This window comes from Bidens hawaiensis, unplaced genomic scaffold (assembly GCF_021521415.1).
Source record: "Bidens hawaiensis isolate Kalapana, Puna unplaced genomic scaffold, B.hawaiensis_p1.1 tig00035257_1, whole genome shotgun sequence".
Classification (NCBI taxonomy): domain Eukaryota; kingdom Viridiplantae; phylum Streptophyta; class Magnoliopsida; order Asterales; family Asteraceae; genus Bidens; species Bidens hawaiensis.
The window spans coordinates 1-16,184 of record NW_027496141.1 but is presented as its reverse complement, the minus strand read 5'-3'; the positions used below and the strand labels follow the sequence as shown (position 1 = coordinate 16,184).

Sequence of the window (16,184 nt, the reverse complement as noted above, 5' to 3'; positions counted from 1 at the left end):
ATGATCCTATAAGAACCTGCTACCTCCAAACTTAATTCATATGATACCCCCCCCCCCCCTGTCAAACTGTTAAGCGTTTAAATATTTCCAGACCTTTGACATTAATAAAATGATTACTATATATTTAGCGGATTTATAGCTTCACCCCCTTTTTGTGTTTAATTTCTTTGTCCTTCGAGATTGATCTCCATGGTTAAATTGATCCTCGTTCCTTAGTTACTTATGATCTTTAAATTCCCGTGCCTTTAGCCACCCGAACCCATTTTCGACCTTCGATTCATCCTAGTGCTTGCCTCTAATTATTTGACTTGTCCTAGCGCTTGATTCGTCAATTTTTTACCCACCCAAGCTTTCTTGGTATAATTGCACCTTTAAGATGGTAACCGAATCCGTTTTAGGGGCACTCTAACTCAAAGAACGAGGTTTACATGGTTTTTTGCTAACCTTGTGCTCGACTAATCTAAGGGATGTATTAATTTCAGCAAACAAAGTTCATATGAAATTGCATATACAAAGAGGATGAACTTGATGAAATCGTTAAGAGAGGAAACAGTCAATTGCCAAATTGCAAATCCCTAGCAATGGATTCCTAAACTGTGTGTTTGATGTCGTGCTGCAGATCGTCGCCTTGGGAGAGCGATGTTCGACATGTTAGTACGATGTCTAGGATTTGCGAAGGGAGGAGTATCGGAGGAGATCTGTAGTTCAATAGGAAATAGAAGAGGGTAATTGGGTAATTTCATGTGAGTAGGGGGAATATGTAATTACCTTTTTAAGGGTTAAGTAAATATGTAATACGGGATATATGTAAAAATTCCGTTATTAAAATAGAGTTTTGAGTTGGGCTAGGATTTTAATGAGTTTAGAATAATTATATAGTTAGGGCTTATATAATTTGTGTGCTTTTCATTGATTAAAAATAAAAGAGTCGAGCGAGTTTGCTCAATCTCATGCTTGCGTGTTCGATCAAGATTTTCCAACAGAAGGTATGAGAATTAATTTTGTTACATATCAACATTTGGAATTCAAGTATATTTATACACACTGTAAAGTATTTAAAAACAAACGTATATGTATACGTATAGTATAGTCGTATACTAGTATCATACGGCCATGAAATCCATAATGGATATTCTCATTAATCGTTAAACCGTCTTTGAAGATCCGAATAAACTGGATAGTGTAGGGAGTTTAATCTCACCAACACTGTTCACCGGAATGTTGAGGTTACCGACGACCGGGAGATCTACAGTGAGAATAATATTTAGTTCATAATCTATATCCCAATCAGCACCAATGTCCTTTATTAGGCTTATTAAAACGCTGTGTGGCACCTTAACTCCCACGTCTAGCATCGTGTCGGCATTTGCCTTTAGCGAGCCAGGGTCCGGGATGGAGCCTTCAGCAATCACCCTGATTTCATAAAAAAATAGCACGTTCGAAATAATCACGGATATGAATTTGTATATTAGAATCACATTGATCAAAAGTAATTGTGACTAATTTGTTTGGATTAATCATACTTATGTTCGTTTGGTTTTTATTATACATAAACAAACAGTTCATGAACGTAAACGAACATAGATGAAAAAAAACAAATAAGAAAAAACATAAGCGAACATAAATGAACAAATACAAATGAACATAATTCATAAAAAACACCAAATGAAGTCCAATGCATGTATAATATTTTTTTAAAAAAATTTATGAAATTACATAGTTCAATTGTTCAAAGAAACACAAACAAACGGACATAGACGAACAAGCATAAACAAACGGCAATAAACGAACGTAAATGAACTTTCATGAATGTAACTACAGAATGAAACATGTGTTCATAACTTTCATGAATGCAACTAAAGAATGAAACATGTGTTCGTGTTCACGTTTGTTCATTTTATAAATGGACATTAACAAACTTCTAGCTGAACTGCTTGTGAGCAATTTATTAAGCATTCGGTTTGTTTATGGGCCTAATCATACTGAAAGCGGTTTGTTTATGGGCCTAATCATACTGAGGATTAGGCATTGATCATAAGTAATAATCGTGATTCATTCGTTGAATCAATCATATTCGAAGAGTGATGCATTTATTTCATCATTATTTTGTCCAAAATTAGCGGACTCAAGCATTAACGATCACAGACCGGAATGTTTTTATAATAAACGCATCGATCAAAAGCAAAAAATCGTGATCAATCTGTCTGGATTAATCATAATCATTTGCGATCTATCGATCATTCGTTGTATACATTTGCGATTATGTATAGAATCCGCAACGATCATATATGCATGCAACAACACGAACAAAACAGACAAACCTGCCGGCACTTTTGAATGTATACGAGATCTCACATATCGGAATAGCAGTGCTGTAAGGATTCGCAACATTGACGTCAGCTTTGTAGGTGATGCATTCGCGGCTGATGTCTTTGAGGTCGACGTTTTTCACGGTCGCCTCCGGTTTCTTCATGTTGGCGACCTTCTCCGCCACGAATTCCTTGGCCTTGTCTACCAATCCAGCCATCTCTCCAGTGGTGATTAGGTTTTGATGATGAATTGGTTGTGAATGCTTGTTGTTGAATAAATATATATATGTTTGTTATTGGTTTTGGATGTGGATGGTGATGACATTGATAAAATAACCGTTCAATAAAAAGATAACATTGATAAAAATAGTTTATTTATCTTTTTTTACTTTTTCTATGATTTGATCTCTCTCATGATTTCTTTTAAAGTATTAAAAAAAAGCATATGTGCATATATTGTATGTGCATGTGTGTTTAGAAGAAAAAGAAGTATTAATACCCAATTCTTTTTAAATAAATTTCAAACATATTGAAATCTATTAAATGAATCTGTTTACAATTATATCAAAACAAAATAATATATATACCTAGACCCTCCCAAGACCTATCCGAGATCACGGACCAAACACACTAAAACAACCAAGGACCCGCATCATAATGGTTGATCCTCAGCCTCCTATGCATGACGGACCAGCTAGACGTTTGTGATCGCTGCTTGAAAATGGTCTACGAGCAAATGTATGTGGACCTACGACCCCATTCTCCATGTTGGAGGTTACCCTTAAGGTACTTGACGGCCGCTATATTTTTTTTCCTACCACAAAACACGGCCTTCGACTATTCTCCCCTGGGAGTGATTCTTTTACTGAAACCATTTCCTACGCTCTTACCACAAAGCAAGGTTCATATTAATCCAGCTGGGTAATCAAATAGTTTGATAATTAAAGTTTTCATTTTCAAGGTTACTAAAATCACCAAGTTGACATTAGTTGATGATCACCAAGTCATATCTTATAAGTTGTGTTCCATTACATGATCTTCCTAACATAAAGACATGTAATGAACAGATCAATTAACCCACTAACTTCGAGATCAGCTAGCTAAAAGCTCGAACCGAGCCAAGCCTAATGAAGTTAGGCTAAAACTTATATTAGAGTGTGAGAAAGTGAGCTAGAGGCCTGATGTTTGATTAGTGTTAACCTAAACAAATATATTACCTTTAAAAATATTACATAGTTACATTTTAAATAATTGATTTATATATTCAGTCTTTTGTTAGATTTTTTATTTTGTTCTTTAAACTTAAAACAACATTTTACAAAATACTAATCCCAAGTTCGTATTTGGTCTATAGTCCCACGGCCAAACTGGTAACAAGTTTAAACCGGTCCAGATCTCGATTCCATTGGTCTTGACTTCCCAGTTCGAGTTTCTTCCCAATGACTACCCTGGACTACTTCACTAGGTTATTCACTAGCCGTTGCATTTCCGCAACTTTTTACTGATCATCAAATCCCTAGAAAGACCTCAAGGATACAAGCACAACGAGATGAGTTGCTCATGACCTACTTGAGATTTGTTTGCGCTCATATCAACTCGGGATTTAATGAGTTCGAGCTTGAGCTTTATACACCTAGCTTGACTAGGCTCGCTCGGAGGGTGTGCGAGCCGCACCATCGGCCGGGGCACATAAGGTTCAGGGGCTCAAAACATTTTTATACATATTACATAAATATGTTTTTTGGTGCTAAAAATAAGGTTATTTGCAATGGTTTATAAGATAAGCACATGCTCAAAATGGTTTCTACTTATAATAAACCGGTCGATAAAAGTTTTATCTATGTACACTAGCGAATAAAATTTTTTCGTTAAGGCATACAGGGCTTTTTATTTTTGCTCGGCCAAGGTATTTAAATTCTCGGAGACGGCCCTGGGCTCGCTTGACTGGACTCGCAAGCCTAAACGAGCATAATCGTTTATATATAAATATGATAATTTCTTTTTAAATAGCAAATATATATTATACAACTCATTTACACCCTAGATATGTAAATAGAAGTGCAAAACACAAACACAAGCCTGTATGGAACTCATAAACAAAACATCAAAATTCTACTGTAAAAAACTTGGCCCAAGGGAGCGTCATACGATCGAACCAGAAATCTGACCGGTATGGAACTATTATACAACTAAAAGCAAAAAAACGGATAAATACAGTCAAGACCTTGGGTTCAAAAAAGCGGCTTCTTGCCATTTAACAATCCCATCAGATGATCCAAAACATGGGTCGCCCCATCACGGAGACCCGAGTGCATGTATTCATTAGTCACCCACAGCCGTATGCCTGCTATCTCTGCAGCCGTCTCCATTGCCAGGTTGAAGTTAACAAACATATCTTCATAATAAACTGCAGCAGCAACCGGCACCTGTCCAGTTTTTCAAAATTACATCAACTTCAGAAATCAAAATAACAAAAATTTAGAAAAGTTTTTTATATATAGAGAAAACCGGCAACATCATATGTACTCAAGAAAAGTGAAAAATACCTGATCTTTCGTTCATTATATACATTTTATAATATGACCATTATACCCTTATCTATCTCCTTACACTCCAACCTCTCATATCCTAATGCAAGTTTTAAACGAAAGATATGAATGCCATAAAATCAAAAAAGGGTATTGATAATTTAGGAGTGTTCACGATTCTATTTAGCCCGGTCTTGATGAAGACTCTAGGCCTAGCTGCTAAATTGCTAATTGTGGTTTCGGGAAACAACAAACCAAATTGGTCCACTTGGGTGGGTTGGCTAGACCGGATGGCTTTACTAGTTTGGCGGTTTGAGCTAATTTTTTTTTTTCAAACTCATTAGCTTGTATTAAAAATTTTAAAATGATAAAAATAGTTTGTGATTATAACACATAAATAACTATATATTCCAATAATGAAAATAACATTAATGTATACAATAAATAATGAAAGTTAAACAACCCGCTCCAACTTCCAAATCAGAAACCATCAAAACCAAACCGTTTGGATATCAACATGCTTCAGGAGTTCAGGTTGGACAGTTCGTTCGGTTTCAACGGTTTATGAACACCCCTATTTGAATAAACATGAAAATGCAGCAAGTTTTGAGAGAAATAAGAAACTAACCCTAGAAAACACATACCGTGTTCTTATTCAATGCTGTTTTGGTATACAGAGGAGGCCAATCTTTCATCTCAGCCAACAAATTAGCCGCTTCCTTAAACGGCCTCAAAGCATGAATTTCATCAAACATCCACGGGAACACCATCTAAACCAAGAAAACGGTCAAACAATCAAACGCCTTTGAATCTAAATATATTGAAAAAAGTTTTTTTTCTTAATTACCTCTCCGGTTAGAAATATGGGCCGGCCTTCTTTAGCAGCCTTTACAGCATCAAGTTTATGTTCATGTTCTTCCCTTATTCTGTGAGCAGCCCACCGCGATGCAGCCCCCTTCGCGTTGCAATCAAGATAAAGTAAAACACAAAAACTTATAAAATAATTAAGTGAATTCTGTTTATTTAGTGCACTCACCTGACAATATATAGACTCGTGCAAAAGAGCATATAGTGGGTTTGTATCAAATGAAAGCCACGCCTCAAACTGCACATTAGTGACATGTCAGCAAAAAACTATTTGCAGACATAAAAGGTAGACACGAAAGGAAACGTGTTGTTACCGCGTTCAAGAAGTAATAACTGATTTGTTTCTTTCCTCCAGGAAAGATGACCGAGTCCCACACTCAAACCTAAACAAAAAACACATCATCAAAAAACAGCTAGCTGTGCGCATGAAACCAAAAAAAAAAATCCGTAACCAGATAACTGGCATAACCGAATCCAAATTTTTTAGGCCCGAATGCGTGGTAATCAACCAATCATTAGTTAACAAAAAAATTAGGGCCAAAGTTTCAGGCTCAAGTTCATTATTTTTGGCTCTTTTCTTTTCGGCCAGAAAAGCGAAACCGAACTGAACCCATTGGGAAAACCAAATACCAAAACCGAACGGTTTTCAAAAACCCAAAACCCGAATTCTTGGTTTTTGGTTTGTTTGAGCTCAAAACTAACCCAAACTGGCCCATGCACACCAATTAAAAACAAGCATAAAAACCGTCGTCGTTTTCGCTCTTAAAAATCAAGAAACCATGATGATTTCCATTTTAAGGTAGTGAGGTAATTTAACTTTTTGTAAACGTTGGTTTTATCTTTGCTGTGTTAACTATATCAAGGTTAAATATTTCCTTAAACATAAAGATTTTGAAAAATGTGACACTTTTTCATGGGAGAAAACAAATTTGGCTTATTGGCTACCTAAAATATAAGTTGAACCAAAGTTGATTACAAGTTTATGCAAATTAACCCATTGATTAGTAATCAATTAGAACAATGCCCTTACATCGAGAAATGCAAGAGTATTTAAGTACAGAAGTGAGTGAATGAAGGCATACAAGTAATGCAAGCGCTCAAAACCCGTGCTAGATCCTAAGCCTGTAAGTCCAAGGAGTTGTAGGCCTCGGGGGGTTAATATACCACCAGATGGAAGAGGAACCTATAATATACAAAAACTCACGATTAGAGACAATGTGCTGTTTTTTAGAATGAGTTGTAGAATTGTTTATAAAACTCACCCCGCCTCCGTCGGACTCCTGTAAATAATTTACAACTTCACGAATGATCTCAATATCCTGAGGGTATCTCTTGTAGTATTTCTCATTTTGGGTAATGATTGGACCGATGCAAGCCTTGTAGACCGCCTCTGCTGTACATCCATCACCGATTGGCGGGATTCCACCCGTTAGATAGACTTCTTTCAGCCCTTTTGGTGCAAAACTTAGATAGGTCACCCCACAAAAGCCACCAAAACTCTATGCATGAAAAAAATTAGTTGTTAATATATAGTGTAAACTTTAATGCAATAACTTCCTCTGGCAATATGACGATGAGCTATGGTCAGCTTTCTAATCACACTTTTGCAATTTCAGTAAGGGAAAACTTCACCCACTAGTAACCACGTGTTCCACTAAAGTCACTTAACTTTCATTATATGTTCAAATTCGGCGTAATTGTTTTATGAATGTTTAAAGTGTTATATGTGAATCTCGGTTACTGATAATTAATAACTTTTTTTCAACTAAGTTAAAGAAGAAGATAGTAGTGAAGAAAAAAATTCACTGAATAATAACCAAGTTTCATAATTGTTAAAATTAAGTCAGATTGGAAGAAAAACAACTGATCACTAAATGCTAACAAATATTAACTTATGTTTCATTTGGCTCACATAATCTTGATAAACTTACATTTATGAAAAAATTACAAAGGATCGGAACACCTAATGAAAGTAAGTTGAGTGACGCTAGAGAGAGAAAAAAAAACTTGAACGACTTTAGTGGGACTTGATTACTATTGTGTAAACATACAACTTTTACAAATTTTAGTAAGAAGGTTCAAATTACTAAAAACTTCGGCGTAGGGAAAAATGGCCGGATCAACTTGTCAACATGGTGACGTGGAAAATGATAACCCTATTGACTTAATTTGCTGACTTGGCGGTTTCCGGATGGAGACTAATTAACTCACAAGAATGCCCTAGACAAAAACTTTTCAAAAGTTCAAGCCTTTTGTGAGTGTAAACAAAGTATAGTGCCCCAAACAGAAAGTGATACATGCCCACTATCATGCGTACATGCAAGACCCTTTGGCCTTAACTCACGTTCACCATGCAACCTTTTGTTTTAATTAGTTTTATTTTAATATCATTATTAGTTTGTTTATTTTATGTTAGTGGGAAGTTATCTTAGGTTAGTGGTTTAGTTCATGTTCATGTTAGTTTTACATTTTCTTTCGGTTTTACTTTCACATGTAGCTTATAAAAGGCATTGCAAGTTTAAGAATATTAAGAAGAAAATTATCAAGTAAATTATGTCTTGTTCTCTCTATTATTTCTTTGGAGTCTAACCCGCTCAAAGGGTCACTATCTTGGGAGATTAGCCATCTCGAATCGGCTACATGATAGTAACCAATTCGAGATGGTCAATCTCCCAAGATAGTTAATCCGTTGAGCGGATCAAGCTCCAAAGAAATAATAGAAAGAACAAGACATTTTACTTCAATATATTTTTTCTCCCCAAATACTAAACAAGGTCATGCCTTTATAGGCTTACACGAAACTGTAAAACCTTTTAACTACTAGCACACTAATGTTAACTACCTATCAAGTAAAAAGGAAATGTTGAATAAAAGTAGGAAACTACATGTAACGTGGAATGTGGGTGCATGGCTTCATGGTAGCTACGTGGAATGTTGGTTATCCGAACATTGGCACGTATCAGAAAGCCAACAAAAGCACATTACTTTTTTATGCAATTTTGCCTAGCTAAATATAAAACGAACATAAAGAACAAAAATAGTTATTATACCTGACCCAAAACCTTCCAAGGACCATCTTCGGGAACAACACGTTTTCTAATAAACTCAGCATCATTCACAATATTATCTGCCCGAAAGTATTTCAAGTAATCAACCAACTCTTGTGCAGACTTAATTTGAAGCATAGATGATGTGGTCAAAGGAGTCGACAACCCTGTTCCACGCTGCATTTGATCACGTCAAACGACAGTAAAAAAAGTTAACAAACATATTAACAAGCATGTAGTAAAGTTTAACAAGCATGCCTGATCCAATAGAATAACACGATGTGCTTCACATGCTTCACTCAACCACCCGCTAGATTCAGTTGGCCTCGGTGATTCAAAACCTGGTCCACCTTGTAAGTATAACAGGTATGGCATATCTTGATCTTCCTTTCCAACTGCACCACATAATTTTCATCAGTATATGTTAAAGATAAACTTAAAACCCTAACTGGCTAACTGTCACTGTGTCACTCTAATAGTTGTTTTACCTTCAAATTAACATCAAAATCCAGATCCAACAAATTTTTCACATAGAAGTTAAGACTTTATACAAAATTCAACTTCTAAAGGCAAAAATTAGATATTTCTGATGCAATTTCAAATAAATTGGGACTATAGTAGTATAGTTCAAGTAAGATCAGTTGTGTTGCAAAATTTGAGAATAGGCGCCGATTAATCGGAAATCGGTAGGGCTGTAAACGGACCGAACCGAACTGAACGACGCCTTGTTTATGTTCACGTTTGTTCGTTTACCATTAAACTTGTTCACGAATGGTTCATGAACGCCAACCGAATGGATAATCATGTTTGTGTTCGTTCGTTAAGGATTGAACTGGTTCATAAACGTAAACGTTCGGTTCGTTTACAACCCTAGAGATTGGAGTGCTACCGATTCGATTTCACCTAATCGGACCCTAAAATTGTAACCAGTCAAAATTGGTCAAACATCAATCAAAACCGATCAAATTTGGTCAAAATCTTTAAAAAATTATACTTATTTAAAAAAAATTATATGTACAATTTTTTGTGTGTGTGTATATATATATAATTATGAAAAATTACATATACAATTTAATACGTATTAATTGCGCTAGTCGGTACCCCCGCAGCCTAAGCTGACCATAATTAGGAAAGAACAATGGCTTAATTTTCAACTAACACGTATGATAATAAATCCAAACAGAAAAAAAACAATAATAAACTAAATTACCAGAAACCGAAAATTGTTGTTGGTAACTAACTATTAAGTATTAACACAACACCAAAATTGGATATCACAGTTTGCATGTACATTATTATTATTATTATTTGACAACACTTCCTTCAATTCTAAACAATATTATTATTATTATTATTCATTCCTAAATTTTAATAAATAAAAAGTGTCTTATTACCAGAAACAGCCTCGCGAGCGAAAACGGAGATCTTAGGAGAAGAAGACTGAGATTGAGAGTAATCGAGTGAAGCGGTGGTCCGGATGGTGGTGAAAGTGGATCTGAATCTGATGATAAAAGGGCGAGTGGTACTACGGTGTAACTGGAAGAGTTTGAGTTTGAGTTTGACGGGGAGTGAGTGTGTATTTTGCATCGTCAAGGGGTTGACTTATCATCTGTTACATTCATAGGACTTTTTTAAAAAATCACCATTTTGATTTTTAACATATACTTCAATTGTGTCGGGTTGACGGGTTAGCGTGTTGAGATTCTTTAACTCCAAACCCAACCTATATTTTTATTCATGTCGGGTCGTGTTAACCCATTTAAATTCATGTCATGTTCGGTTTGTGTTTTGGGTCAACTCATTTTACGTTCATATACAAATATGAGTAATATCTATTGACTTATTAATAAATTAAACAATTAATTACTCTTATTCATATTAAACTTGTTAATAATCGTGATAAATGTGATTGTTTTGTGTATCTATTGACCCAAAACCTATATTTTTTCATGTTGGGTTTCGGGTTGTGTTTATGTTTATAGTTTAATAGGATGTCAAATAAAATGCAAACCTCGGTCCGAATCCGAGTTATTCGAATTCTCGATACCTATATCCATACTCCTTGTATCTTTTTCGTCAGGTCTGACCCATAGGCCAGCCAAATTAGATAATGGCTTTGGGCCTCCAGTATTTCTAGGTTTATAATTTTATATGAGTCATGTACTACGTCTTTTAAAACTGGGTTTTTTTATTAAGAAGTTATTGATGGGTCACAAGTTAAGAGTAAAATGATTCATCCTTATATTATGGTACCCACAGTAGAAAAAATAAAATAAAACTAAGGACAAAAGCTAATGGCGGCCGATGGTTAGAATCTTAGATTATTTATAGTTAGATTTTTTAATAATGTCAAATTGAATTCGAGTTGAATCGAGCCAATCTAAAATGTTAATGAAACAAAAAAAAATTAACTCCGTCAACTATAAACTTATTAGTTTATTATTGTCGGTACCGACCGAGAAAATGAGGAGGGTTTACATCAAATGAATTTTGAAAAAGGTCTCAACATTTTAGCTAGCTCCAGGCCTCCACAAACGTTGAAACGACCATGTTTCTCATGTTTTTGTTGAACTTGTATTTTTGGTAGAAAAATATTATTTAAGCTCTACTGCGAACACAAGCTAAACAAAATACATGAGGACAGCCCCCCCCCCCCCCCTTCCAATAATAATAATAATAATAATAATAATAATAGTAATAATAATAATAATAATAATAATAATAATAATAATAATAATAATAATAATAACTACTTGGATTAGAACTGAATTCACCATGTGAATCGTTCCTAAGCATTCTCCAATAATGTTACTTGATAGAAGTTGAATTGTTTATCAACAAAATAGTTGTATCTTTTTATTGCTCTGAAATATTGCTTCAACCTTCATTGATTCGTCCAACAAAAAAACGAAGTGTTCCTTATTAAAGACTTGAACAATGAAAAGCCTCAAACAATTAATCAAGCTTCAAACATTTGTTTTGTCATTTCCTCTTTACAATCGAACATTGGTATCTCTTCTTGCTGAAAACTGGTTTTATTAGGTATGATGTGACATCATAATGACAGTCACCAAAACATAAGTTTTTTGATGTAGAGACATATAAATTATATTTACAACGTCAATCTACCTCTTATACATGATAGAATAAACAATGGTATCTAGTTAAAGTGTTAAACACGGTGATTTATACGGACAATTTATATAAAAACATCTTTTACGCTTTTGATATTCTCAGCATGACATGAAAATATGCACCACAACATTCAAATGCTCATGTACAATTATTAATCAAAAGGTTAGGAACCAACGTGTTCTAAACCTTCATGATTTACAAAGCATAATCAAAATCCAAATACTAATTCAAAACACGAAAAATCAGGAGCATTTAAGTCTCCTCTTCCAACGACTCTAAGGATAAAGAGGAAAACCAAGGAAAAGATAAACATAAAAATATAAATAAAAAATTTGGAAACAAAAGAAACGTAAAATTTCAAATTCTTGAGGTTATCGACATAAAAACTTTACAAAATTTGATCTTCAAGTTAAATTGTTTATTATTGTAATTTAAACAATCAATCAAATCAATCATACCCAGTGAAGTCCCACCAATAGCAAAGCTATAATAAGGGTCTGGGAAGGGTGGATGTAGGCACACCGTACCTCTATCAAATGGGATAAAGAGGTAGCTTTCAGAGAGACCTTTAGCTCTTGACTACATATGTATGCGGCAATATAAAATGAAATCAAAGTTCAACTATAGTTACATTGATAGTCGCACGAAGTAAAAATGATAATACTATATATATATATATATATATATATATATATGTATATGTATATATATATGTGTGTGTGAAAAGAAAATACCATAATAGTGTGTGACCAAAAATAAGGTAAATAGAGGTCCCTAAGGTATTCATTTCTCTCTAAAAATCCATAATGGTGTGTGACCAAAAATAAGGTAAATAGAGGGCCCTAAGGTATTCATTTCTCTCTAAAAATCCTTAACTTTAATTTTACTTCTCCAAGAATTCTTATCCCTAACCATGTCCTCTGAGAGATTTAGGTCTATCAAATCATACCTAATCCTCTCATCCCACGTCAATTTAGGTCGTCCTCTACCCCTCCTCCCCTTTATAGTAATGTTTTCTACGGATCTAACCGGATTCGTCGTCTGTCTTCTCTTCACATGTCCAAACCATCTCAATCTCCACTATCTTATCTTGTCTGATATGTTAGCTACCCCTAATCTCTCTCGAAACACAACGTTTCTTATTCGGTCTAACCTTGTGTGCCCACACATCCAGCGTAGCATTCTCATCTCTGCCACCTCCATCTTCCGCACTTGTGCCTTCTTGATGGCCCAACAATCTGTTCCATATAGCATTGCAGGTCTAACTGCTACCCTATAAAATTTTTCCTTTAGTTTAGTTGGGAAACTCTTGTCGCATAATATACTTGTCGAACAATTTAAATCATTGATGTTGTCACTAACTTATTTGATCTGAAACTAATATTGAATGCAATGATTGTTTTGTTTGTTGTTAAAAAAAAGTTATAAATATTAAAAAATTAAATGATTTTTTGTACAAGGTAAGGGTGAATAAAAGTTAGGGGTGTTAATTTCTGACACGAACTAAAATCCGACATGAAAAAACTATGGGTTTTGTGTCGGTTGGCACAACCCGTTTTTTAAATAGGTCAAGCCGAATCCGACTCGTTAAAAAGTGAGTTGACATGCCAACTTGTTTAACAATTTTAGAAAAGTTAATATTTTGTTTTTAGAGAGAATAAGTTTTAAATTGTAAAGTAAAATAATTATTTTTTTAATTTGTATATATCAACTAACTTTTAAAAGTAAAACTAATGTCTTTTACACTACTTTTATCTCTTTCTTAATTATAACATTTTTATTTTATTAGTTTTAATTGTCTATTATCTAGGTATTTCATTCGTATTCTTATCGTGAGCTAAATATGTAGGCCTAAGTTTGTTAATTGAGAATGAGAGATAAATACACACAAACAATTAGATGTATCCCAAACAATTGTGAGTAAATCCAACGCCCAAGTAGGGCACCGAGACCGGGGCCTTACAATTTTGTTGACTCTCCGACATACAAGAACCCGAAGACTTTTAGACGTTGCTTCCGGATGTCTAAACGTTTATTTTTGTGCATTGCCAATGATTCGGAGCGCGAGTATGATTACTTTAAGCAAAAACGGGACGCACGATTCACCAATACCCAGAAGTTTACGTCAGCGTTACGCGTGCTAACCTACATAACCATGACCGACATCAACGACGAGTACTTAAAAATGGCGGAAAAAACGACACGAGACACCTTGGAGTATTTTTGCCAAGGTATTTATTAAACTTAATATTGCGTTTATTAAACTTTATATTGCATTTATTAAAATTTTAAAAACATTATATTGCGTTTATTTTATATATTTTTATTTAATAATTCTAATTAGGCATAATACAACTATAAGGTGAACGTTATCTTAGAAGATCCACTTGGCACGACCTACAACGGATTTACTCGGTGCATGAAACGGAACATGGTTTACCCCGTATGATTGGGAGTATAAATTGCATGCATTGGAAGTGGGGTAACTGTCCAACTGCATGATGATGTCAATATACACGTGGTAACCATAATGTACCAACAGTGAGTCTTCAAGCGGTCGCTTCATACAGTGACATTCGTCAAATTCGGGTCAATATTCGTTTTTTGTATTCGTTTATCATGTAACCCGACCCGTTTTTGCAAACCGAAACCCTCAATATAATGAAAATGTTGGATTTTATGTTACATTATTGTTTTACACTTGTCGAGTCTCAAAAACATCCTTTTCGGTCCTTAAAATGCCTTAAAAACGCTTTAAACAACTCCAAGGACCAAAGCTGTCATTTTAACAAAGTTTGAAAAATCTGGCCGCCCACCTCATCGCGATACGCGATGGGTGAGGACCTTAGGTTATCGCTTAGAGCAACCCCCTTCAGATCAGCAACATGTTTGTTTGTTGTTTGTGCTTTACACCCTATTATCCAATCCGAATTTTTATACATTAGACCTCATGCATAACCCTTTCAACCTTATCCTATATACAAGACCATCTTCTCCATTAATTCCTGCTCATACTCCATCTTCTCTCTCAAATCTTAAGATTAAAGGTTGTTTTTCATGTTCTTAGCAGTTTGATTTTCAAAAGTAAACTGACCAAAAGTCTTTCATTTTAATCAACTTGTTAGCTCTTATGTTATACAACATCTATATAATATACACCCCTTGTTACCTTTGGTGGTCACTTCCCCGGTCTCGGTTAGTGGAGTGTCGGGCCTCGTAAGGCAAGGCTTCAAGGAGGACTCGCGTGGTCCTTGATATATATATATATATATATATATATATATATATAATTATATAACTTGTTTATGCTTACTAACCATGCTTAACTTCTGCTCATTTTAGTTTGTATATCATATTTATGAAGTTCCATGGTTATGGGTTTGTGGGAGACTAGCCTCGGTTTTAGCCGTAAATAGCTCCAAACCGTAAACCGAACTTTGTTTACTAGTTTTGTTAAATAATTGTATAAACATGCTTTATGTTAGATTTAAGTTTCTAAAATCATTTTTTATGAGTTCCATGGTTATGGGTTTGAAGAATCTAACCTCGGTTTTAACCCGAAACAAGATCCAAAACCGAAAAGCGAACTTTCGTTTAAAGACTTTATTGTTGACTTTTTGGTTGTAAAACTTAAGTATCATCATTTATAAATTATTATACAAGTTATTTGATGTCTGGGCATGTGGTAACCATTCTTGATCTTATTCCGAGTTGGAAACCGAACCAAAACGAACTAAACCGATTTCACTCGCTTAAGACACACAAGTGTGTTTCTAACTATCAAGACTTGTATATTTCTTTAAAAATATTTTATAAACTGATTTTAGTTATTTATTAAAGTACTTGGAATGTTGAATCCAACTTGATCTTATAATAATGTTTGGACCGACAAAAACCGAACACCTCGCTTAACAAACGTTGTTAGTTCTAAAACCATAGAACTACATACTTGGTTAAGTTTTCTTAAATTTTATTGAGTTATCTCATAGTATTCATTGTTATGGAAAGTTGAATTTGGGTTTGACCAATTACCAAGACCCGAACCAACAACGCCGAACACTCGTTAAAAACCCGTTTTAGTATCTATATTATAAAGGGATTTGCATTCTTGCATTTTTACCCACCCTTATTACTTAACATAGGTTGAGTAAAATTAAGGGCTAGATAATTTAACCCGGTTTCGAGCAAACTTATATTTTTAAAGGACTATTATTATAATTTCTTAGATATTTACACTTTTAACCTTAAACTTTAAATTGTTTACATTTCCAATCATTTATTTTATTTAAATACATGAT

General features: G+C 34.5%; 1 protein-coding gene and 1 pseudogene across 2 annotated transcripts; both read right to left on the bottom strand.

Moving 5' to 3' along the window:
- Positions 1-970: 970 nt before the first annotated feature.
- On the bottom strand, positions 971-2,538 carry LOC143587212 (late embryogenesis abundant protein Lea14-A-like). The gene is made up of 2 exons (XM_077068565.1): positions 2,322-2,538; positions 971-1,413 (listed from the first exon to the last, which is right to left on the bottom strand). The coding sequence occupies exons 1-2, from the start codon at positions 2,525-2,527 to the stop codon at positions 1,146-1,148; spliced, it is 474 nt and encodes a 157-aa protein (XP_076924680.1). The 5' UTR covers positions 2,528-2,538; the 3' UTR covers positions 971-1,145.
- Positions 2,539-4,403: 1,865 nt separating this feature from the next.
- On the bottom strand, positions 4,404-10,338 carry LOC143587209 (uncharacterized; annotated as a pseudogene). The gene is made up of 10 exons (XR_013144840.1): positions 10,146-10,338; positions 9,010-9,146; positions 8,755-8,928; positions 6,967-7,203; positions 6,783-6,887; positions 6,019-6,087; positions 5,874-5,942; positions 5,685-5,792; positions 5,482-5,607; positions 4,404-4,735 (listed from the first exon to the last, which is right to left on the bottom strand). The product of XR_013144840.1 is annotated as an uncharacterized LOC143587209 (transcript).
- Positions 10,339-16,184: the final 5,846 nt, after the last annotated feature.